General features: G+C 41.0%; 1 protein-coding gene across 2 annotated transcripts; it reads right to left on the bottom strand.

Moving 5' to 3' along the window:
• Positions 1–5,340: 5,340 nt before the first annotated feature.
• On the bottom strand, positions 5,341–23,582 carry SMPD4 (sphingomyelin phosphodiesterase 4). 2 transcript variants are annotated; one of them, XM_076352868.1, is made up of 19 exons: positions 23,444–23,582; positions 23,061–23,147; positions 22,419–22,561; positions 22,195–22,270; positions 21,224–21,332; positions 20,569–20,621; positions 19,827–19,978; positions 18,343–18,475; positions 17,610–17,681; positions 13,950–14,039; positions 11,272–11,417; positions 10,708–10,798; positions 9,600–9,700; positions 9,136–9,299; positions 8,350–8,555; positions 7,544–7,777; positions 6,645–6,776; positions 6,350–6,478; positions 5,341–5,871 (listed from the first exon to the last, which is right to left on the bottom strand). In XM_076352868.1, exons 1-19 carry the CDS (start codon positions 23,480–23,482, stop codon positions 5,545–5,547), a joined length of 2,484 nt encoding a protein of 827 aa, XP_076208983.1. In that variant the 5' UTR covers positions 23,483–23,582; the 3' UTR covers positions 5,341–5,544. The 2 variants fall into 2 exon arrangements, with proteins under 2 accessions (XP_076208983.1, XP_076208984.1); XM_076352869.1 differs by lacking the exon at positions 13,950–14,039.
• Positions 23,583–24,182: the final 600 nt, after the last annotated feature.

The raw sequence follows: 24,182 nt of genomic DNA on the forward strand, positions 1-24,182 counted from the left end.
CACTGCTCGTCCCATGTTGATCCTTACAAACCAGTTCTGTTGTGCCCATTGGATGATGGTTATTTTGTTCTATGGTAAGTCAAAACTCTCACGCTTTGAAGGTTAGGGGAGGAAATAATAAATGGCTCTTCATCCCATGCAACACTGTCTTTACTGTCCTCATAGTGAATTGGAAGACCGGGTCAAGAGATTAGTCATGGTATCTACAAACGAAAGATGTAGTTTTTTAACCGGTTCTGTTACATGGCTGACTCTTTCCTTAGGGCAAAAGAACCAGCGGCACCAATACAGTTTGTAATACATAATTAAGTCATAACCCAAGAAATGAGGATAGAAACAGGTGGGGTTTTTGAAGATATTGCCAGGGTCTAACACTGAGACATTTACAGCATTTATTTCTTAACAATTTTGTTAAAACCTATCTAGAAATAAATGCAAAACATGCATGTCCCTCAGGTTTACAATAACTTTCCTAGTGTAGTTTTCAGAGCTGTCACTGCAGTACCTTTCAGTTTTCCTTCAAACAAGATGTAACGATTCCATTCCGGTAAGTGCTACCTTCTGAAGAGACTTGTATCGCTGTATTTCCTCTCTCTGTTTCTCACCTGTATGAGATCTGTGTGGGTTTTTTTGAGAATATCATCTCATATGGACGGCTCCTTAAAGCACCAAATATTTGAGAGGGGCTATAGGAAGCAGTGCAGTTCCTGTCGTCTGAGTCTTCTGTGTAAATATTTGAGAAAGAGTCAGTCAAACTCTAAATAGTGTCTTCACAGCGTGATTCAATCTTTGGAACAACCCGCTTAAAGAAATGGTAGAACATATTCCTTATTCTAATCGCATCTTTAAGAGAACTGCAGATCTTTTGCTAAAACTGGTTGTGTAAGATGAGCACGTCCTTTCTGGCTGGAGGAGAGAGATAATAAGAGTGAAGGGCCCTAACTAACTGTTCTTGGCCGTTTTCTTTTGTTCTGTGTTATTTACTGTCATGTCTGTTTAGGCAGCAATCGCCTATCTTGCAGATTGTTGTATCAATTAGCACTTGGATATGGGCTCTGTCGTACTAAAGAATGTACTAAAATAAAAAACTTTCTGATTCTCTGGGAAATGCTTTCCAGTTGAGGGGACTGACCTCCAACTTGAACCTGATCAATCTTTTAGACTTTTATTCTTCAATGCATTGTTTTCTAACTGCAGTAGCCTTAAAAAATTATCTAACAGGACAAGTGATAACTATGTATGTTAATCTTCATCTGAAGAAAAGTGTCTGTTCTTCATTGGTGTCCTGGTTTTGGCTATAAAAAAATACGAGGAGCAGTCTTAAAACACAGAAGAATGGTTTGTGTTTAAAACTTGCTCTGTGTGTGCATGTATATAATATACATAAAATTAAGATATAAAAATCCTTGAAACCTGAAATGGCAGTAATAGTGTTGCTTGCTGGGAAGTGTGAATGTCAGGACACCCAGACCATAGTTTTTTGTGTTGTGTCGTGTTCCTGCCCCCCCACCCCCAAACGTCATCCTTTACAGAAGTGTTTTCTAGATTCAGAAGTTCTGGATAGCCTTTGCCTATAGAACTTGCACCTCTGACTTCCACTTAACATCCTGCAAACTTATTGGGAGGAAAACTAATTAAAAAATCTTTAAAAAGGAATATTTTTAGAGTACACTACCACATAAGCTATTCTAAGTTGGTTCAAGAACATTAGACAGATTTCTAGAGGCATTTCCTTACCTGATTTGGCTGGTTAGTCTCCTGGAACGTTTTTGTTCTTGTGGATGTCTTCCAAACATTTCAGATGCACTGAGGAAGAGAGAGAACTTACCTTTCTGCTGTTATTCCGGAAAACTTATTATTCACCATAAACAATGTGGGTTTTGTAGGCTCCATGAATTAGTAGCAGTCCAAATTTAGCTCTGTATGTGTTTCTAAATGGTTCACTTTGATGTCAGTATGATTAGTAAAATGCGCGTGATAAAACTAATAGAAATGGTAATAAGGCCACATAACAAAATGGTAACGTCTTGTCTGATGACCTATTTCTGATGTTTCTGCTACCCCAAAGGTAAGTTGTGCCTTTTTTAGCAGTCTTACGTGCTGAACAGTGATTTGAACTGGTCATTGCAGAAGATGAGGTAGAAACTTTATCTGCAGAAAAAAGGGAGAAACGATGACCTGAGTCCTATGACTGCAGAGCTGATTATGGGAGTAGTCTGGAGCGGCAGTTTAAGCAAACAAGTTTGCAAAGCCAAGGCCCTCAAGTATCAAATTCCTCAAATAAAACTTGCAGCAGGACAATTATCTACAGCGTCACAGCAGGACAATGACTAGTAAGTAGGAAATACCTTCTCTTACACTTGCGTGGAACACGGTGAGATGCAACCCTTATGCAGCTCTAAAGCTCGAGGAAGTCAGTGGATTTGTTAGCAAAAACTGGTTATTGCAGGCTTTCATGATAGTGAATGCTTTGGTTTCTACAGCACAGTTTTGGATGTTTATTTACATTTAGATTATAGCTATTTTCTTACTGAACCTCATTTCACTTTGATTAGTTCTCTCTCCCACATGCACTACCGTGGCATATTTTTAGTGCGTACAGAATGGTTGTTATTTTCCTGACTGAGTTGCCTTTGGAAGCTGATCAGATCAGGATTCCTCTTTGTGACATCTCTTGATATATTGCCCCAAAGAACATTTGGCGTTAATAAAAAAAGTAGCTCAGAGAATGGAAATTGCAGGAAGGGGTGAGAGTGAACGTGGGGACAGGAACAGACACGCAGCTGTGCCTGCTGTTTGCCAGTTTGCCGTACTCTGAGGGCAGAAACAGGCTGGTGGGGAAATGGAGTCCCTTAGTCCCAGGGAAATAAGGATGTTTTGAAATCACAAAATAGACTGAAAACACCTGCTTTTTATTGTTTAGTACCCTAGGTTGTGCCATTTTGTTAATAAGACACTTGACTGAGATCCCCACCCTTGATTAGACATGTTTTGAGGAATGGATTTTTTTCAATTGCTGAATGTGTTCCCTCCAGAAACCTGACATGCCTTTTACTGAGGAGCTCTCTTTTTAGTCAAATGTTTGACTCCTGTGTCATCATGGGGAGTAAGTATTGTGACGGTAAGCTGGGGATAGAACATGGAGATGCACATGACTTCATTTAAAAAAAAAAAAAAAAGTTGACCTTTTACACAGTAGTATCATGGAAGCTGTTAGTGTAGAGACTTGCTTCTAGAGCACAGCACTAAATATTTCTACCACTGTAATGTTAAATAAAATCCACCCCCCAACATTCTCAGCATTGTATTTGGTTTATGTTTCAGAACTTCACATTCTCATATTAGCCAATAGCAGAGCTTGTAATAAAAAAAAACCCAAAAAACAACAACAAAAACACACACACACACAAAACCCAAACAAAAACCCCACCCATGGGCTGGGAGCTGGTAACCTAGAAGGGGACTCCCTTACTCTCTAGAACTTTGAAAACAAGTAAGCATGACTTTTGCCTTCAGCGTGTGACCAAAATCTTCCTAATTATAGTTTATGCTGAGTAAAGTGCCTGGCACCATCTCTCTCAGCAGCTTGGTGTGAAGAATAAAATGTCTTGCTAAAAATGCTGTACTGCAGCAGTAGGCAGTACAGAAATACTGCACTCCTCTTTCCTTTTCCCTGTGCTTCCAACCAGTATAGGTAAAGCATATGCAATTTGTGTACAGATCTGGCTTGTTAAAATGCAGCTCAAGCTAGTGCTGAGAATACCGGTGCATTGTATTGCTAGCAACATGCCTCCAGCTTTGCCTCGCCTGCTGTTGCTGTTTGGGTGGTGGTTTAGAAGAAACTGTATTTCTAGATCAAACTAAATGACCCTCAGCTATTCCATTTTTCTGTATAAGCTGACCAGAGTGCTCTTGATTAAAGTACGGCTCTGAGATACTGAGGTGTAGGTCATCCACGGCCCTGGGGTCAAGATAGATACACTGCAAGAAAAGGTGACAGATTTTCAAGACTTCCTTGCAGCTCAGTCTTCCAGTTGTGAGTATTGATGACAAGGTAATGGGCAACCTGTCACAGCTTTTAATTCATCCTGTCTGCAGCAACAGGAAAACGTGGCGTACCTTTTAGTAGCGATCCTTGATTCATTATGAGTTTAATGAATAATGAGATTAATGAAGATCTGTAATAAAGTGGGAAAATACTTTTTTTTAATATTGTCATTTAAGGAAGTACAGAGTGACTGTACAGCAGCAGCTGGCTGCTGAGGAGCAGCTCTTGCTGTCCCCCTCCCCAGTACCACCATCACGTTCCTGTTGTGGTCACTTGCAAGGAGGCAGAGCTCTGCTCGGCTGGCTGCCCACCCCCCGCTGCAATGCCCCTTGGCCTGCCCCAGGGCCTTTACAGCGGCTGCGGCTTTGGGAGGTGGGTGCAGGGGCTCTGGGCAGCTCCCTCACCCTGTCCCAGTGGCATCAGCTGGGCGGCCCTGGCCGAGGCAGCAGTGTAGCAGTGCTGGACAGCAACGGAGCTGAGCTGCACCGTGCTTAACTGCTCTTGAGCCAGATGCTGTCATGAATGTGTTAAATGCACACGTGTGGTTGCTTTCGTATTTAATAAATGGTTTCTCTCCTGTATCACTGCTGTGCATGGTCCTTGATGCTTTACAGGAGTATCATGGCTGCAGCACAGCTGCTTGAGATGGGAACCGATGGATTCCTTAAGCATTGATGGAACAAAAAAGGATTTCTTGCCCTTTTCATGTCAGGGGAGAGGACAACAAAGTATTTGTTGAACTCCAAGAGAGGAATGCTCCTGTCTGCTGGCCAAAACTGCCAGGTTAGAGTTATAGTAAGGTTATAGGGGAAACAGCAGTAACTTCTGTTTTTACAAGCAAGTGTTAATACCCGATTGAGCACAGTGGCTCTGGAAGAGGTGCAAACACATGGAGAAGTGGTTTATGGAGGTAGAAGGCATAAACCTGCCTGGGTTGGGGAGGCCTCAGGCAGGGAAGAGGAGGCTTAAGCCCAGCCCTGGGTTATGAGATGCCACTCCTGGTGCCTTGTCCCATCTTCTGGTTTGTTTGTTCCCCCCCCCCCCCATCAGTGCAACTTCCCATAAATTTTTTGGTGCACTGCTATTTCTGTTGCCTTTGTAACTGCTCTGCCTGTAAGCATAATGTGTAAGTAAGTCCTGCAGCTAATTCTTGCTTTAGAACAGTGTAAGGCTTCAATGCAGTTATTGCTGAATCAGAAATGTTTCTACACATGACACAGTTCATTTCAGTATTATAAATACCGATGGCTCATTCTTCCCACCCTCAAAAAAAAAAAAAGTCATTCACTAGATCCCATAGGAATGCTTTTATAAAAATAAAATTTACATTGATTATCTCCACTCCACAAGACTACATCATCGTTTATATAAACTCAATTTACTTTAATATTAAAAAATACTTTAGGAAGATATGATAATTCAAACATTTTAGTCATTGAATCCCAGGCTCATCCTTAAAACATTTATTTTTACAAGTATAAGCTGAGAGAAGGAAATTAGTGTTCATGTGGTTTCCATCCTTCAGAGATAAAAGTCATTATTACGGCATAAAGAAAATATCCAATCAGGATAACGAATGTGCAGCCCACTGGCCCAACGTAAAACCAGGATGCAATGAAGTAGATCATCAGCAAAGAAATGAGAATCCTGTAGCTAGCCAGAAACCTCAGACTGATTCTTGGTCCCCAGTTCTGGCTCGTTCTGTCCTTCACTGCAGGACTATACCTGATTTTCTGTATGAGGTGGGGGTTGGTAAGATGATAGCGACAAAGTCTGCCAACAAAGTCTTCCCTGGAGCAAAGCACATCCATCTGATCAGCAAACTGAGGTAAGAAAAGTTTAAACATTAGTATTCTACTGAAACTACTTTCATAAAGTAAGCGTAATTTATTTTACATTTTTCTGCATTTATAGGATGAGGATTATAGAAAATAGAGGGAAAAAAAATCAAAATACACTTTTAAATAGTAGAACTGCTTTAGTGCCAACTTGCCTTGTATCTATCATACTTACAGGAAGAAAAGGATTTGCTTTTCCTGTTTTAGAAACATTCATTCTGAATGATACTCCCTTTGTTCATCAAGCATGAAGAATACATTTAAAATGTTATTTATTAATGTTTTGTGTAGGAAAAGCAGAACTACAGGTAGAGAAGCAGGCCTGATACTGTTAGGAAATACCCATCAAGACCACAATAAAGGAGACAGAGCAAGAACAAGCCAAGTGTCGTATTATGTGCAGGTGCAGTGAAGAACAAGAATTTGCAATGGAAAATACAAAAGGAGGCAATGCTGTACTTACCCTTTCATTAAGCACTGAGGATAAACGAAATAGGAGGCGGACAAGAGTAGCATTTTCATAGCTTCGGATGGGCTGAAGCTCAGTATCTCCTTGATACTGCACCTCAAATCTACGTAAACCATTTATGATCTAGAAACAGGAAAATAAACCCCTTAACTTGTAGCTCCCATCTGAAACACCTTTATACAGGCACCTCCCTTAGCCCCAGATAAACTGCATTGCTCTTGATGTAGAACGACAACTTGTTTTTTCAAGAACAATCTAGGGTAGTGATATGGAATCTTTCTTCTCTCACCTGGTACCTGCCAAGGGGTGTAAGAATGAGGCCATCCTCGCTTTCTATGCAGTCTGGAAGCTGCTTTTTTCCATTCTCGTCTTGAGCTGTCCCACACTTCATCATCATCTGGGTCAGTTGGGCTTCATTCAGCTACTCAAGAATAACACAGTTCTAAAGCAAGTGTTTCACCTACCCCCTTCTATTTATTTCATTTATTTCTCCCTTCACAAACTCCTTAGCAGTGGAAGCCTTTGAAAGCCAGCACAGATACCAAGAACTGCTTAATAGCACCTCAGTTAGACATTAAAAGGACATATGTCTCCAGATTTCTTGTCTGTGCTCGTCAAATCCAAGAGAGGTGTTCTGTTTTATATATCACTTACTCCTTGAGCACTGTCAAATAGTTGTCTTCTCCTAGGTTGGTTCTGCGTGAGGGAGTGTGGCTGAGAGAAATTAATCTGTTAAGTTTAACCAAAGAAACAGACTACTTTTAGTTCATCCATTCATCTATAGCTGCAGTTGTATGTTGTATTTTTATAGCTCTTTACATTTAGAAGATACTGGACTGTTTTTAAGATTTAAGCCATGCCTTGCCTGTTTGTAAGCATGAGAACAGGCACAAGTTAAGAGACAGGTTTGGTATAAACTATACAGTCCAAAAGAGTGGTCACTTGAAACAAAGCGGGCTTAATATTTAGAAATTAAGAGCATCTAGTTCTATCTATCTATATTGAAAGAGGTTTTGAAGTGGTCAGGTAAAGTCAAGCCTAAAAGATGTTTACAACAGAACTTGCTAGCAGGGTCTCTGGCTGGCTTTGTGACCCACAATGTACAAGAGTGACAGAAGTTCATTTGAGGAATCCTGACTCTTGTTCACGCTGCCACATAGGGAAAGTTCTTAGAAAGATATTACGTACCTTAAAGATTTGGCACAAGTATTCCAGTGCCTTCTCTAAATATTCATCTGTTTTTTTGATGCTGTCTTGCCCAATTTCATCAAGGTCATTGCCTGTGTAGGAACCATTCATCTCAGATGGTGTAAATCTAAACCATGAAAAGAAGGACTGGCTAGCCATTGTCTCTGCAGAATGGTCTGATAGGGATTTTGCTGTCTGCTGCGCCTGACAAATTAACTGAGCCAGTTTTAACACCTAAAACAAACAAAAAAATTAATTGCGTGGGACAAAGATAAGGGTATCGATAAGCATCAATACATGGATAAAACTGTGCCTTGATACCTGGCAGTAAGAGCAAACCCAGCAAACTCACTCTCTTAGTTCACATGGACTTGTGCTAAGACAAGTTGCATTTCCAGTAGGGCAAAGGTAGTTCTTTGCTGTTGCATTTAAGAAACTTGAGCGCTGCTTAGGTTTTTCAGCTGCCTTTTTTCCCCCCTGCTATTTTTATCCGACTTGCTTATGGGTACTAATCAATACAATGAATCAGAAGTTCACAGTAAGCATGTTTGAGAGGAAATACTCACAATACAGTACTTCAAGGCAGCAAGCTGTTACATTAACTTCTTATTTAGCAAAGAGCAAGTAGATTTTTACTGCTATGCTGGATTGGGACCCCTCATGTTCCAGAAGTCACCATCAGCAAACTTAACTATACACTAGTGCAGGGTGTGAAGTTTTCCACTCTTAACTTCGCATAATAGGGATGCTCAGCATTGAGAAAACAACCCGTCAAAAAGACAGATGACAAGAAACTTGTTGTTTACCAAATTCCTGACTTCTGTGCCAAACATCTGTTTATACTGGAAGTCCTGTCCTTCCAGGCTGTAAACATGACTCTTCACCTTAAATGAGGCATCTGTAATAGTTGGAGGCCATGATGAGAAGAAGCTCCCACCAAGCGTGGGGGTCATAAAAAGTCGGTGTTGACGATGGGGAATAACAAGTTCTGGCTCCAGGAATAACTGTTCTCCTAGAATTTGAGGAAAGCGGTGAAGACTGTTACATAATACTCCTGGTTTTGCCTGCATTTAAATGCAGACCATACAGACAGCATTTTAAGCCTGTAACTTGTTTTCAACAAAGGTAGTGGAGAATCGTGACACTTAAGCTACTGATACTTGTCAAATCTTGCCCCTCCCAAATTTACTGTATCCTAATTACCCTGAAGTGCATACATGAATACCTGACTAGCTATTTTGCTAAGTATAGATACCTTTAGAGACATAAGAAGTTTTAATCTTGAGCTAAATAATCAAGTAAGACAAGTGTAAGAAATACTAACTTTATTGTAAACACCCAATATTGTGTTCTTTATTCTTTAAAGAAAAAAATTGTGGAATGAAATCTAAATGATGGTGATTAGAAAAGAACTATAGACGTATTAAACCAATACAACAAACATTAGTGAAGGCATAGAGACTTTTGAATGGCAAAATAGCATGCAAAATGGGGGAGTAAGTCTATTCACCTCAGTGCTTCTAAGGCAAGATGTAGCCATTGAGAAGAAAGATCAAGACAGAACAGCATAAGATGTCAAAATACCCATTTACCTTTCAGGATCATTTCAGCTAGATTGGGCTGAGCAAAGACCTTGGCTACTCGGAACACCATGAGAGCATTTTTTGGACTGACCAAGTCTGTTCGAAGAGCTCTGTTCAGAAATCCTACAAACAGCTTAGTATACATGAGTAGGTTTTCTTGAATGAAGGCAGCCCTGTCAAAGTGAGTACAGGATTTTGTGAGTACAGCTATTTAAATAATTATTATTTTGTCTTCTGCCAAACGAGTCGTTAAGGGAATGTTTTATACTATCTCTGGAAAGATGGTCTATTTGCACTGAGACAAAAGAATACTCCTTTCAAAACAAAAGCTTGTGTTGTAACAAATCATCTCTGATCTTGTATGGGAAGCTAATTCAGGATGGTGGATGCTTCCTGAAATTCTGCTGTTTAACTCGGGCTCTGCACAAACTTGAGGTTTGGTTCAGATTACTCACAGTTGCCTTCCTCCTTACCATTTCTCTGACACACTGCGAAGCAAGGGCTCTGCGCTTTGTGGCGGCTTTTCCGGAGCATACCTCCAAGGCTGCAAGTAACTTAACCACATCTCAAGAACCTAAGCAAAATCACACATAAGAACATGTGAGTATCAGTACTTTTTGGAAAAGAAGAAAGGGGTTTTTGTTTGTTTCTTTTAAACCTAGTGAATATTATCTTAATGACACGCAAGAGTTTTTAGGAATAAAGCTCTCTAGTAATCTGAGTATCTTTGAAAGAGAACTGAAAAAACTAAGTGCATGTTCATGAAGACCAATCTGGATTTTCTGTAATACCCAAATGAGATGGCACTCAAACAGCTACTACAAAAAAAGAAAACTTAGTTGCTCGCTACATTTAAGGTGCATTTAACAGCTCTGATAGTGTTCACTGAATCTCTCTTGAAGCAAGTAAACAAGATGCTACATTAATATCATTTTAGCTCTTGTCTTCTGCATAGGCGTACTCATCACCCTGAGGAAACACAGTGGAGTCCTGATTGCACTGAAGCCAAGGATAGATTTGCCATAGCCTCTGTAAATATTTCTTCTGACATTTTGCCTTACACATGTACCTCCAACACTGCAATATAGCTATAGGTCTAGTGAGCAAGATCTAGCCCTGTTACATTCTCCACTTTTAAACTCCTACATTAATTACTAAGAGTCATGGTCTGATACATTTCTTTTCCTGCTTGCAGGATGTAGTATTTGCAGTATCTATCACAAATTAATACTGTATTACTTATGTTTATGACCTATTATATTAGATAAGATATTAAGAAATTAGGACCTATAAGAATGTATCTGTTTTTTAAGAGTAACACCTACTTCTTTTCAATCAACAGCCATTTTCACTGTGGGGAAAATCAGCCAACAAGCTGTAGTAATTCTCACCAAGACCTATTCAACTTCCTTCTTATGTCTAACTGGCACTCCTTCTTTAACATTAAATGTACATGTTATATAAAGAATTTCATTGCTGTAGAAAAAAAAAGATTTAATGACCAAGAAATAGCTGCTAAACAGCAATAACCAATTACTAGTTTTGTTGAGTACAGACTTGGAAAGAGAAGCAGGTACATACTGCTCTGAAAGAGGCATCCAGAGGCCAGTGGCCAAAACAGTGTTGCAGAAAGATATAAAGTTTCTCCTGGACAAACCGAGGAATTACAACCCTGCAAACAGATTCAAAGACAGTCACATGTATAAACCAGCAGCAAATTTTAAAAACAAAAAACCCCAACCCAACCAACCAACAACCCAACACACTTCCACAAATGCAAATACAGAAAGGACTGGCCCAAACTTGTTCTTTCTTAACTGAAGCTACTTCTGGCCATTGAATTTCAACTCAAATACATAAATGTAAAATTCTCCACTAACCTTGGCCAGAATCCTCTGGTAGCATTTTCTTTTCTCCGACTCGTGCCAAGATACAGACTAGTGTAATAGCAAGACATCCCCCCTCCTGAAGCTGCCCCCCACCATCCAGTGGATGTGAGAACATAATCCATTAGCTCTCATGTACTTTTAATAACGTACTTCTGTATTAAGCCATCAAAACAACCTAATTCAACCTCTCAGTGAAAGCAGAGCTTTTCAGGGAGAAGCTCTACACGTTTCAGAGGCAGGCTGCTCATGTACCTACCTTTTAAACTCCTCTAGTGGGCTGGCTGTGTGGGAGTGGGCTGAAGGGGAGAGAGGCTCTGGTTTCAGGCTGTTGCTGAAAGCATGCAGATGTTTCACAAGCAGTCTTACCACTAGCACGTGCTCTTCAGTGGGCTTAAATGACTCCTAGATTCAAAGCAAAAGACAGGAAGATAATGAGTATCATATGCTAAGTGTCCAGGAGATAATTCAGGAAAATTATATTCTCAGATCAGAAATCGAAATACAAGAAATGCTCTCTTCCTTCTAGGTTCTTCACCTGATCTTAGACAGACTTGCTCCCCAGGACAAGCTGCATCAATCTTCTGCCATCAGTTCACTAAGAAACAGTAGTGCATTTTTGACAATGCGACTGTAAAGAAAAATGTCTACAGTAACCTAATGTATTGAATTTCAGGCTAGCGTTAAAGAACAGAATAACTTGTAGATTTGGACTTACCCCTTTCTGAAAAAAGAATATTCAGCCTTTCATTATGGTTACAAGTTCATTGCTGTGGACAGCACAACAGATTCTTTGTTTATGCTCTTGGCTGGCTTTACTGAGTTCTCCTTCCTATGCTTCATCTGCCTTATAAGAAAGAATAATCCTAGAAAGAGTTATGGTAAGAATAAGAACTGCTTCAAGTCGTGTGTGATCCTGTTTCTTCTAGTATCATTATGGGTCGAAGTAGCCTGGGTGGGAGCAGCACAAGGAGTGATGGTGAGCCACAGTGATGTTACTAATAAACGAGTGAGTGTATGATATAGCAGGGAGATGAATGAGGTAAAAAAGAGCTCGTTCTCCTGGGTGCCCACCGCCCAGCACCAGAGCTGGTCTGCTGCAGAATCTGGTGACAAAGCACTACCTTCTTTGCTGCTGTAATCTGCTCTAAGAGTAGTGAACTAATCTCAATCCGCTACTGAAGGCAGATTTTAGGATATAATTTGTATTCTAAGTTTCACATCTCTCCTGTTTCTCAAAAGTTGAGAAGAATGTACATGAAACAAAAGTTACATCCGCAAGTATAATGGAAGATGCTGGAAAAGTGTATTAAACAATAGCTGCAAGATGTTTCCAAGATGCCAAATGCAGCCATGCTGAGGTAAGACTCTGACTATGACTCTAGGGGCCTGGCAGGCATTTTTATAGAAAAAGTTTCCACTTCTTAAATCCATTCAACAGTATTTCCAGTGCTGGAGGGGTGTGTGTGTGTGTGTGTGTCCTTCTCTGCAGTGCCTGAGGCAACACAGATGTGTTTTTACAACCTCTTAAGATTTTTAATACACTGTAAAGTTCACTTCAGGAAAAGATTCAAGGCTTGATGATAGATATAGTCATGTAGTACAGCCAGATCTGAGACTCTTCTAAGAGAGAGGATAACCTGTTACCAGTTCAAATGAAGGCTGGTCATCCGTTCTTGACAGCTCCTGGTAAGTCAGCATGTTTTCTACAGTCCTGAGGAGAGTTTATATAAGAGGGTGGAACTCTGAGAAGTTACTTGGTCCTAGGAGTTTAGATCAGGATCTCCAAAAGCAATTAGAGAGGTTGAGTACTCTGCTATAGGCCTTGAAAGGGTGTAATTTTAAAAAAATTCTAGGCTTCCCTTGAAGGTACCTTTTGAACTTACAAAGCCACCAGTACCACTATTTCAATACATCGTTTCAGGTGATGCTAGTAGTTTTTCCACTTAGCAATTCTTATAATTTCCTCTTAGCCTGGATCAGCACCATTACAAACATTATTGGTTTAAAAAGTATTATTTTAAAATATTATTTTTCCTCACAAGTGTTTTTGTTGTCAAATGTTAGCTTACAGGATGGATGTATGCCATTCTTTTCTCAACACAGTAATTAGATAAATATAATAGTAAAAAAAGACTTAAAGGCAAGTAGTAGTTCCTGTTTTCCTTTCTAAGCAGTACCTTGAGATTTCATAGCACTTTATAAGAAAAATAAAGGATTAAACAGCAGGAAAATTCCATGTAGTGCTAAAGAGCTTTATAGTACATATATGCTCAGCCCTCCCCCTTCCCAACATGAAGACCCAATGAATAAAGGGCTGAAGTAGGGAAAGAGGAATCAGCAATCTGTTCCAACAGGAATGTTTTTGCATGCACATTTCCTGAACAATCTGCAAATGTACCACTCCTGTGTTTTTGCAAAACTGGACAATCAAGTTCCCATTGCCACTACAAATTCGGTACTATCCAATGACATTTCACTGGCTAAAAACCCCTAGATGTTACCTACCTTAATTTTAGGTGACAGCCTTGCAAATTCTGATCTTCTCTTCCATGCAAGGTTTGCTTAAATGGCTACTGTGTAAGGGGCAGAAATCTGCCATCGGTGAAGCCAGTTCTGGTGTCAAAAAATGTCAGCATAGCTGATAAGCCTCTTTCTACAATGCATTACAAGAATGCATCTCTAAAAATGGAGCTCCCAATTCATCCTCATAATATGCTAGATTTTAACTATTTTCTCCTCCATGACCTTTGCTAATACCACTCAGTATCTGTTTTCATTGACAATTTAGTAAATCTCAATGCAGGGTTCTCAATCACGTTGTAAAATCACACCTTAGCAGAAAAAGCTGCTGTACAGCTAGCACCAGTACGCTTTGCAGATTATATGATGGAACAAGATTTTTAAAAAGGAAACAAAATGAAAAGATGATAATACTTGGTATGCGTGGAGGGCCTGGTAGCTGGATTGGGCAGGACTACCGTGGTGTTTACTGGAGATACTGAGTCGGTAGTGGAGAACCTCCAGCTGAGACAACAGAAACAAAAAGGAAGGGGGGGAAGGGAAAAAAGGAGAGAAGAGAGCAAGAGAAAAAAAAAGTGAGAATGAGCCCAAGGAAGAAGGGTGGGGGGGAAAAATGAACATCACAAATACAATCAGGGACAACATATCACAATAACAACTGCAGCCACAGTATCCTCTTCTTTCTGGTGTTCAGCAGATTGATTCCACGGTATTTCATACCCTTATTAACTTGGAAATACAACTGGGAGCAGGTGTCAAAAAAGCATAGCTGTAAGTGGCTGTGGCTGTTCTCTTTGCTACCCTCAGAGCAAGTACTGGTAGGGGATATGGAGCTTTTGCCCAATAAACTCCCCATTTCAGAAGTTAACTGAACTGCAGCAACAAGGATTTACACGCTGTTATGGTGTTTTATTAAATAATGGAGTAAAAGCATTCAATATTCTGCAAGCTTTTTTAATACTATTTTGAAAACTCTGTCATTTCTTCCTTTGCTGCTGGAGAAGCAGGATTTGTATACTGGGAAGAAACTCAAATGGATACTTTCTTCCTCCCAAGGAACAGGAAGAAAAAAAAGTTTGGCTTTTTACAATCACTGTGAGCCTGCCCAGTAAGTTTCCAGTTTGGAGAAATCGTCTGTCATCTCTTTCTAATTAAAGGCCAGTTGGGAAGGCTGCAGGTCTTGTGAATTTCCTCTAAAGAGGAAATTACTTTTACTATTAGGGAAATATCACGTGTATAAAAAGGGAAAAGACGTACCTAACATACAGTGTTACATGCTGATGCAAAAGGCATCTTGCCTTAACACTAAAATCTCTGCAAGCCTCAGCCAGATCCCTTCTTGGATGAATAAGGTAAAGAGTGTTTTTTGACAATGTGACAGCGAAGAGGATACTGTAGCGACAGTGACACGCATGTATGAAATTAATGAAAAAACAGAAAACAAAAAATGTACACTACACAGATCCCAATGACTATTGTCAGGCATCTAAACTAACTCTCCAGATCACACCTCTGCTGTCTTTGAACAGCTCCTACCCAATCTCCTCTAGTGCCAGTTTGGTACCTTCTGGTTTTACACTCTTAGAGTGGTAGGATTGTTACTGCAAGCTCCCCAGCAGCTCAAACACATCATCTGCTTCATAATGGACTCCCCTGCCACAGGAATCAGTAAGAGCCTGTAGTCTCTTACTGGTGTTCCACATGCAGTGGTGGGGTCTGTGGCACCTGGCATTGGAAGGTCAGGAAGCATTACATAAAGTTTTATCAAACAACTTCTTTTTAAGGGTTCATTGTGATTACAGCAGAAGGGAATAGGAAAAGAGATGCTGCACGCTTGGGCTCTGGATCATCTGAGAATGAGAAAGCGAATAGGCAATGTAAAAGAATGGGAAAATAGTTGAATTGATAGGGAGAACAGTGAAACTCGGCATAGCAAATAGTGTCAACCTCAGGTTCACACCAGACCCAGAAAGAATTCAAAGCAGTAAAGTAGAAAGGCAGCGCATCTTCTCAAAAGAAATTATTTACTATTCATTCCCATTCCACCCCCTTCTACTTGTAAAGAGAAGTCTGTGATGGCATTAACAAGGTTTAAGGAAAATCTATCATTCCTTGAGGCACTTCACAGGAAAGTTACATATCCGGGATCTGGCTTGGCCCATCATAGCAAACAAGTCTAGCTGCTGGACAAAGAAAGAGCAAGTTCTGTGGAACCTCATCCCACCTTCCAATACAGGTATGTAGTAGCCATGTCAAGTCACTGATGGTCAAACAGGTCTAGATCCAGGGATGAACGGTCACTAATTACCCCTCCTTCCAAACACACAGAAGGCTAAATGGAATCAAGTGAACCTGCATAATTATTAATAATTTTAAGAATAAGGTTTAGGGTGATCTTGGATTTCCAGTCAAGCCCTTTAACCCTTATGTTAAAACAAAACCTGCATTTCTGCATATTCTACTTCCTCATTTGAGGAACTATGAAGCAGACTATTCTCCTTCAGCCCACCCTGAACCAGTCTACAAAGCTTAGTTTAAGCATTACAGGCTTATGACCAGTCCTGTCCCCAACTGATCTGGAACCTTTCCTCAGTCCTGCAGGAGAGATCCTTCGTCCATTTATGGGTGTCATGGGGAATTCCAGTCCCCTATTCAGGTGTTCTAACCCCCAAAGAGTGAAGACTTCCTTTTTTACATGCCCATAATTACCTCCCATCAAAGATGAAACTAAAATATCATCAGGGAGTTATGGCCTCAAGTTGTGGCTCAACACACCTTGTGGGAGATCCTGAAGTGATGATTTTAGAGAACTTTAAGCTCTACCTAGGCCCTATTCCACCATAACATTCATAGTCACTGTCTAAACTGCTGCTCCCTAGCGTTAGAAGAGAGCATCTGAAATACAGAGGGTGAACAGAGGAGAGGAGTTTAAAGCAATCATTATTTCTGGCCTAAGCACAGCGCCTGATACACAGAGACTGGACAGACAGACAGACCAAAGGTACTTCAAGCAAAGCCTTTCCATCACAGGTGCACAGCCACGCTGCTGGGAGTCCCAGTTGGAGACTCTGCAACATTAGTGAGTTTGCATTTTGACCTCAACTTTAAGAAGAAAAGACAAAACCCATCACACTTCAGCTCTCCAATGTTTTTCCCTAGCAGAATATAAATATGTTTGTTATTTTATAGTCTGTGAAGGATCAGAATTTCTCAGTTAATCAACTCTCACATTACTCTTTCACAGAGGAATACATCCTGAGTAGCTTTTCTATTTCTCTCCCCTTCTATGAAAGTCCCACTGTGACCCAGAGGGAATTAAGAGGATCAACATTTTCTCCTTCAAATTCCCTTTACATTTACAGTGCCTGTGATCTTAGCCTCCCCAACACTTACTTAGTTTTTACATGCAGTAGTTTGTTACTGAACAGGCCACCACAAACTGCTTAAAACAGTGTATTATCTGAGCAAGAGCTTGTAAGATATTCTGAACTCTGTAGCTACAGAACTGCTTCTGACACCATTATGGTGAAAAGCATATTTTGGAATATGAAACAAAATAGTTTATTCACTTAAAATTGAAGGACAGTTTAGTAAGACTTCCTTTTTTAATTTGGATTTATGCTAGAAAATGGTTACCGATCTTAGAAATTATTAATTGGTATTTCAGTAACAGTTCCTATCACTGCTGGAAATCAATTTAGATAATTTGTAGCAGTCATATTGCCCCAGTGGGATTTAACACTATGGTTTTATAGTGGCATCTTCCCCATCATTAGTACTTTGATTATTGGTGTTCAGATTGTTGTGACCATCCCACAAACTAGTCTTCTACAAAAACACAAAACAAAACCAACACAACTTCTGCAATGAAGGCAAACCTGGATGACACACTTATTCACAACATTCTTCAGAATTGGATTAGCAATTTTGACACACTCGTGTAGATACTCCGATAAGTTATTTCTTTCCTTTGCACCAATATACCAAAAAAAATTCTCCACAGAATAGGAGATTTACCCCAAGATAAGAGGTCAACCATCAGATGGTGCTCACGAATGAAGTACAAACTATTACCTTGACATGAGGGGACTGCATTTTCTGATACATTTCCAGTGAATAATGATGAAGCCACATTTCAACAAAGATCTGCAAAACAAATATTTTCTCAGCTAGGGAAAAAGAAATAATCCAGGACTTGTCAGTCTCAAGCTAGATATAAGGGAAGGCCACAGTATGTAATTTAAAAACTAAGTTGTACTTGTAAATAGACAGGCACCTATCCAGAGATGATTCAGGTTATCATCATGTCAGTGCAAATGACTGAGTTGGCATACTGTCAGCACCTCCTAAGCATCAATAATTCAGTTCAGCAACATGGTAGAAACTTGTTTCATAACAACTGTAAAGTCCAGATTATCCTTTCCCTTCCCTTCACGGTGAACAGAAGCAAATTCTCTGTGCTCAGCCTTTGCTTAGAGCATAGAATTGATATAAGATTAAAAAAAAGAAAAAAGAAAAAAAATGAAAGTCAGGTTCAGAAAGTTTTCTGGAAAAAATTACTCAAACACTTGAGATCAGTTCCAGATACTCAGTTTAAAAAAAATTGTATTAAGTGCCTTTCTAAATTACAACTTAACAGTGCTTTCACAGTGCTTTGTTTCACTAACAGAAAACAACAGCTGCACTGCTCAATTCCAAAAACAAGCTAAAGCAAAATGGCATGGCTGTCTCTGGTTTAAAAAGAAGAGATTCCTCAGTTAGCAGGAAGAAACGTTGTGGGGTTTTTCCTTCCTTAAATCCAACTTACCTGAAGCAGGGTTTCTGATCTCCAGATCTCCTGGGAGGCTGGGTCAGCATTCACAGAAGGCTGATGGGCAAGGTGCCGTTTCAGCAAGCTGGTGTGATGCATGCCGTAGGAAGTGAAAGGCACTGCTGGAGACCTTTAAAGACAAATGAATGGAATACTGGTCAGTAAGCCTCAGTACAGGGAAATATATAATTGCTTTTAATCACCGGTTTATAAACTGGAAAACAGTCTTTAAGAAGTAAAACTGCATCGTTGATTACACATTTCAAACTTCTGCAACGTGTTATAGTTACTAGTCACTTTAACTATAAACAAATGCTACATCACTACTCATACCGCATTGAACCAGCTTTACACAGACCTGATGTTATGTTCAATAATACATGGTTTTTTACTTTCTCCTATTCAGTTTGTTTTCTTTCACTCTGCTTTCCATATTCATAATTCACCTGATCTGTATTTTTCTAGGTGTATGCTAAGGCTCAACAGACCACGGAAATTGGTATCTGAAATGTATTTAAAATGCAGTTATATAAAATATAATGGCTATTTGTTTTTACATTCATCTAAAATTGCTAATATTGATAACATTTATTAAATTTGAGTAGCAAAACCAATTTTGAAAATGTGGACTTTCACACGCTTAGCCATTACAAAGAACAAAAGACTGGGTGCTTGTATTGGAGAATCTTCACTTCAGCTTTGCGAGTTTGTTTATGTGCCATTATCACATAGACATATAGAACTTCAGTAAATGGTCAAAAAAAAATCTTTCATCCTCTTTCTTCCAGTTGTGGCTACATAGATTGATCTATTACCATGCAAAAAGTCACCTGAAATGCAGTCACCCATTATATGATTTTATTACTAATATGTGCCTTGGCTTTTTATATCAGGAAGTTACGAAGTAGGAAACCTATGAGCACTGTCAGTCTGTAACAAAGCCACAGACATGGTCCTGACACAGCAGTTTCAAAGAACTGGAAAATAGGTAATGAGAGCATTAAACAATTAAGGATGGCAAGCTCAGAACTGAAACAAAATGACCAAGTGCCAAGTTGTCTGGCTTTACGGCAATATTAATGAAAGATGCAGGTTTCCTTGTAACAGTGGTTATCACCAGTGCCATCTTTACCACATATCATATGTATATGAAGATAGTAAAAACTGCTGTCAAGTACAGTCAGATCTGTCCTACTCCAGTTGCAGGGCACAAAACACAGCTGGAGTTGCTGAACTGATGATTTTTTGTTGCTTGTACATGCCTTTTCTGCTCCAGTAGTAGCTACCTTTCAGACTTTCAAATGAAACCTTTATGGTAAAATTAAGTGAACGTGAATCTATTTAATTTTTGTAATTGTATAATAAGTATATACAGATCATAAAGAGCAGAGGTGTTTTCTACTTGTTAGAGATTTAGTTCCAACAAGCTGTATTTTGTCAGCACTGTTCCCACAATTTGCCTCTGGCACTGTAGTCATTACCTGGGAGTTGGGGAAGGGATGGCTCCCCCAGGATTTGAGGAAGGTGGAGGAAGGACACTTCCTTCTGTGGGTAGGAAACACTTCAGGTACGTGTCCACCAAGATGAAATAAGCACTGTTGGAAGGGCTGACATGATGGGTGACGGGCGAGTTCTGAAACAGACACAAGGATATACTTGGAGTTATATACTGTTACTTTAAGCCGCTGCTAGGGAGTGTCTGCTACACAGGCAGACCCATTTAGTATAAATAAGCAGAAGCCCAGTGGTTATAAAGGGTGAATTGACAACAAAGACACTTTGGAGCAAAGGTAAATAACTAACCGTAAGAGAACTGTTGCTGTAGTAGTGAATGTAACCAAGTATAAGAAGAGTGCAGTGTAACAGCACAGGTAACAACAGAAGAGGAACCAAATAACCAGACACCATAGTACAAAGCTGTGGTTATGACTGTATAAACCGTGTTACTGGATAGAGGGGTAGGAAACCCATTTGGAATCCACTGCCTGCTCCGTCTTGGCATGTTGTTGGACAGACTGCTTACTGGTACATCTAAGGTGGGTATTTTGTGTATTATCCAGTCTTACATCATCTCCTTAGGGAACTGAACCAAAGCAGTAACAAATTCTAAAAGTACAGATAAAACTGCTGCTACTTTAGCTGGACAGCATCTCAGCAGGCTTTTAAAGCATTGTGAAGAAAGGCTAATGCTATTTTAAGGGAAAAATTGTGAAAGGTACTTACCTTCTGTGTAATCAAACTAATTGCAAAGTAAAACATGTAATATTCAAACGGATCTGGAAGAACAGAGTCAAGGATCAGAAAATAAAAAACAAGCACAGCTGTTAGATATCTGGGGATGATGACTAGACATTAAATTTTTATTTTGTCAATGCTAAATTAACTTGCTAGAGCTTAACAGCAAATGCACCTTTGCTTTCTTGCTTTCCAACTGACTCAAACATTGGTAACTGAGGTTTTCTCTAGGTGGCAAGGTGTGTTTGCATTACTCGTCTTAGCACATTTGACTATCTCAAACCGAAACCAGTGCAGCTGCAGCTAGACTGCTTCCAACAAGTAAGCTAGCTGCAAAGTTAACATGCCCTTTTTCTATCAGATTACATAAACTATGAGTAGTTATGAAAACAAAAATTGTGAAATACAGGCTCTACTGAAATCACTGGGAATTTTGTGGTTGACTTGAATAAGGCCGGAAAGGTTTATATGAAGAGGATAAATTTATTTTTCCTTGGAATCTAAACATTTCTGATCAGCCCAAACTCTTCAGCACGACAGTGATTTACTGTAGACACATAATAAATATACAACAGAAATGCTTCATAATCTCTCGGGTTTAGACATTTAAAAGGAATTAAATATCCATCTGTTAAAAGGATACTAAGAGCCAAATTCAAACCTAAACCACCAGACGAAGGAAACTGGACTTTGTTGTGGTATAAAGAGCATTCAGGTAGGACTTGCTCTTGTATTGAAGCCTTCACGGGGCCCTGAAAGACAGAGTAATGAAATATTAATCTGACTACTCAGCACATGCGCAGAGTATGTTTTCAGATAGTGAAGTTCTGCTGCATTCCAGCATTCTGAGATGATACCTGCATTCAGCTCACTGGGATTTTACTGCATTGCAGTAGTTCCTTGTGCAAATGCATACTCTTTAGATAACTGCCAACTTTCTCACTGAAAATGAGTATTCAGTATAAGAAAAAAAAAAAGCCTTCACCAAGAGTTTTCCAGTTGGAGTGGGAGCAGCAGAAGACTGGTGTTTGCCTGATGGCTGACGGTTTTGTTAGGGTAACTGAGCCGTGGACCAGCAATTACTATATACTTAAATGATGTTTCCTTTTGTTAAAAACTGTAGAACTATCTGAATCAATTTCTAGATAGCAGGTAGCTGGTAGCAATGGAAGAAACACAGTGAAACAACTCTGCAGATTAACATTTTTGTTTGAAATGTCATACTTCATATCCAGGATAGCAGTTAGTATTCAAACACATGGGCACAAAGCGCTGCTGGGGAAGGCACTGCTCTGTGATGAGCTTGGAAAACTATTTTCAATCCTGCAACTACTGGTAACCAAGATAAAGCACATGACTTTCTCTGGGGATAGGGCAAGAATCACAATGCAGCTTTCTTGGCTGAACGGCACAAATATCTAGCTGCTGACAACCACCATCTCCTACAAAGTTTACGGCTGGGAATTCTCCTCGTTTAAAGAAACAAGCATGCTCTCAACCTGGAGTACTGAGGCTATACCATGGCCTATATTGAACTCTATGTATAAAGTGTGCACCAAGTTCCAACAGCTGCAACAACAACTTTCTCTTCTTACAATTTTTTCAGTTACTCACTGGAAGATACGAGACTGGGAAATCATATCTGTATTCTTCTGCTTGGAGTTTGTAAACCAGCTTCATCATTGGGCCACTGCAAACAAGCATCAGACAGAAAATCCATGGTAAGTACCCTCCCGTCTCACTTTTGTGAGTGTACTTTTGCACAGTGGAAGAAGGTCAAACGCTGGTTAGTTATTCGCTGTACGTTTTTTAATCCGTGCTGAAATGAATGAGTTTACCTGGGATCCAGGAAATCCAAAGCCACAGAATATTCGGTAGGATTCGTTCTTCCTTGCAAACAGCGAAGATTCCAACCTACGATGATGCCATCCAGGCTACCAAAAATGCTCTCCACCAGCCATGGGAAGATGCCGTGTAGTTCCTTTAAGGAAAACAGACACAAATAGTTAATGCGTACAGTTCCTCACTTGAACAATCTCTATCGCACGTACGAGAATGCACAAAGATACTGTCTGCCAGCTATTTATGACTGTTTCCAGATTATCACTGGGCAGAGCTTCCATTCAAAAGAATGTATTACAATATGGCAATTACAGGAAATCTATCCTGATTTCTGAGCCTACTAAAGTTCCAACGATACTCATCAGCATCGCATGCAATTATTTGTCACGCTTGAAAAACTGGTTTTCCTCGTAAATTGAGGCTGAAAAGTATTAATGAAGCGCAGTCAGCTGAAACAATCTTTTAACGACTAGAAAAGGTTTTTAATTTTGGGGAAACACTGGATTGCCACTGTTTCACCTGGAGTCCTCAAAACTCTTGGTAAGAGACATAGGAACAAAGCAAATAGTCACATGAAGAAAGCAAATTCCTCCGAAATATGCCAGGCGCGAGTTTCTGAAGAGGCAGCGACCGCTCACCTTGGCGGGAAACTCCTCAATGACCGTCTCCAGATCGTGGCACCTCTGAACAAACGGCTTGTTTACGCAATCTGCCTTCAGAGTGGCCTGTTACAAATCGTAAGGGAAATCAGATCACCGTTGCCAGAAAGGACAAAATTTATCACCGCCGTGACGTAAAAATCCCCCAGTTACGCTGCTCCTCCGGTACAGCATTTCTATTGAGACGGCTGAAGTTACACCGACCGACCTTATAACCTCACAGGCACGTAACAAAGCCGGCCGTTAACCAGAAACGGCAAGTCCAACCGAAACGGGACGCCCCCGCGCCGCCCCCCGCTCGGCACGGCCCCGCGGGCTCGGTGTGGCGCCTCCCCGGCGACCGCCCGCCGCCCCCCACCCACCAGCAGGAAGCTGGGCTGCTGCAGGTGCGGGCCGGCCATGCCGCCTCTGCCCCCGACCGGCGGGCCGCGCGTTTCCGGGCCGCGCTGCAGGAAGAGGGGCGGAAACGGCCGTTAACGCTTCCCGGCAGGACCGCGGCGGCGGCTCCCTCCCGGCCGCCACCTCCCGCGCTCGGCGCCGGCGCGGCCCTGCCGCGTCACCGCTCTCGCCCGGCGCGCCGCGGTGACGCCACCCCCTGCGGCCGCCGCGCCTGGCGGAGGGGAGCGTGCCGCTGTTGCCACGGTGACGGGCCCGGCGCGGCTTCCCCCTCCAACATGGCCGCGCCGAGGGAGGGCCCTGCGGGGCGGCCGCGGCCCGGGGGGGCTTTCGGCCCCACCCCGACAATCCGTGTGCTCGGTGGGGGGCTCCGGGAGTTTCTTTTGCGGACGCGGCTGGAGAGGTGTTAAAAATGAAGGGTATGGCAAGGCAAAAGGGAGCGCGGTCAGCCAAGCCCGCGGCAGCCTGGGGCTTGGTGGTGGTGAGGCTGAAGCCATCGTTTGCTCAGACAGCGGCGTTTGGAGAGAGCGCCTTGTGAGCAAATCAAAAGCAGTGTGAACAAAGACGGACCTCGTTGCTAATACATACTTCCTGAGCGTTCAAAAGGACAGTTTTTGTCCAGACTACGGGGGGATTTGAAAACGATGTAGTAGAAAAACGTCACAATACTGTGGAGGAAAAGTAGGAGTTTTTAAGTAGAAGTGT

The sequence above is a fragment of the Aptenodytes patagonicus genome, chromosome 15, assembly GCF_965638725.1.
Source record: "Aptenodytes patagonicus chromosome 15, bAptPat1.pri.cur, whole genome shotgun sequence".
Lineage (NCBI taxonomy): Eukaryota > Metazoa > Chordata > Aves > Sphenisciformes > Spheniscidae > Aptenodytes > Aptenodytes patagonicus.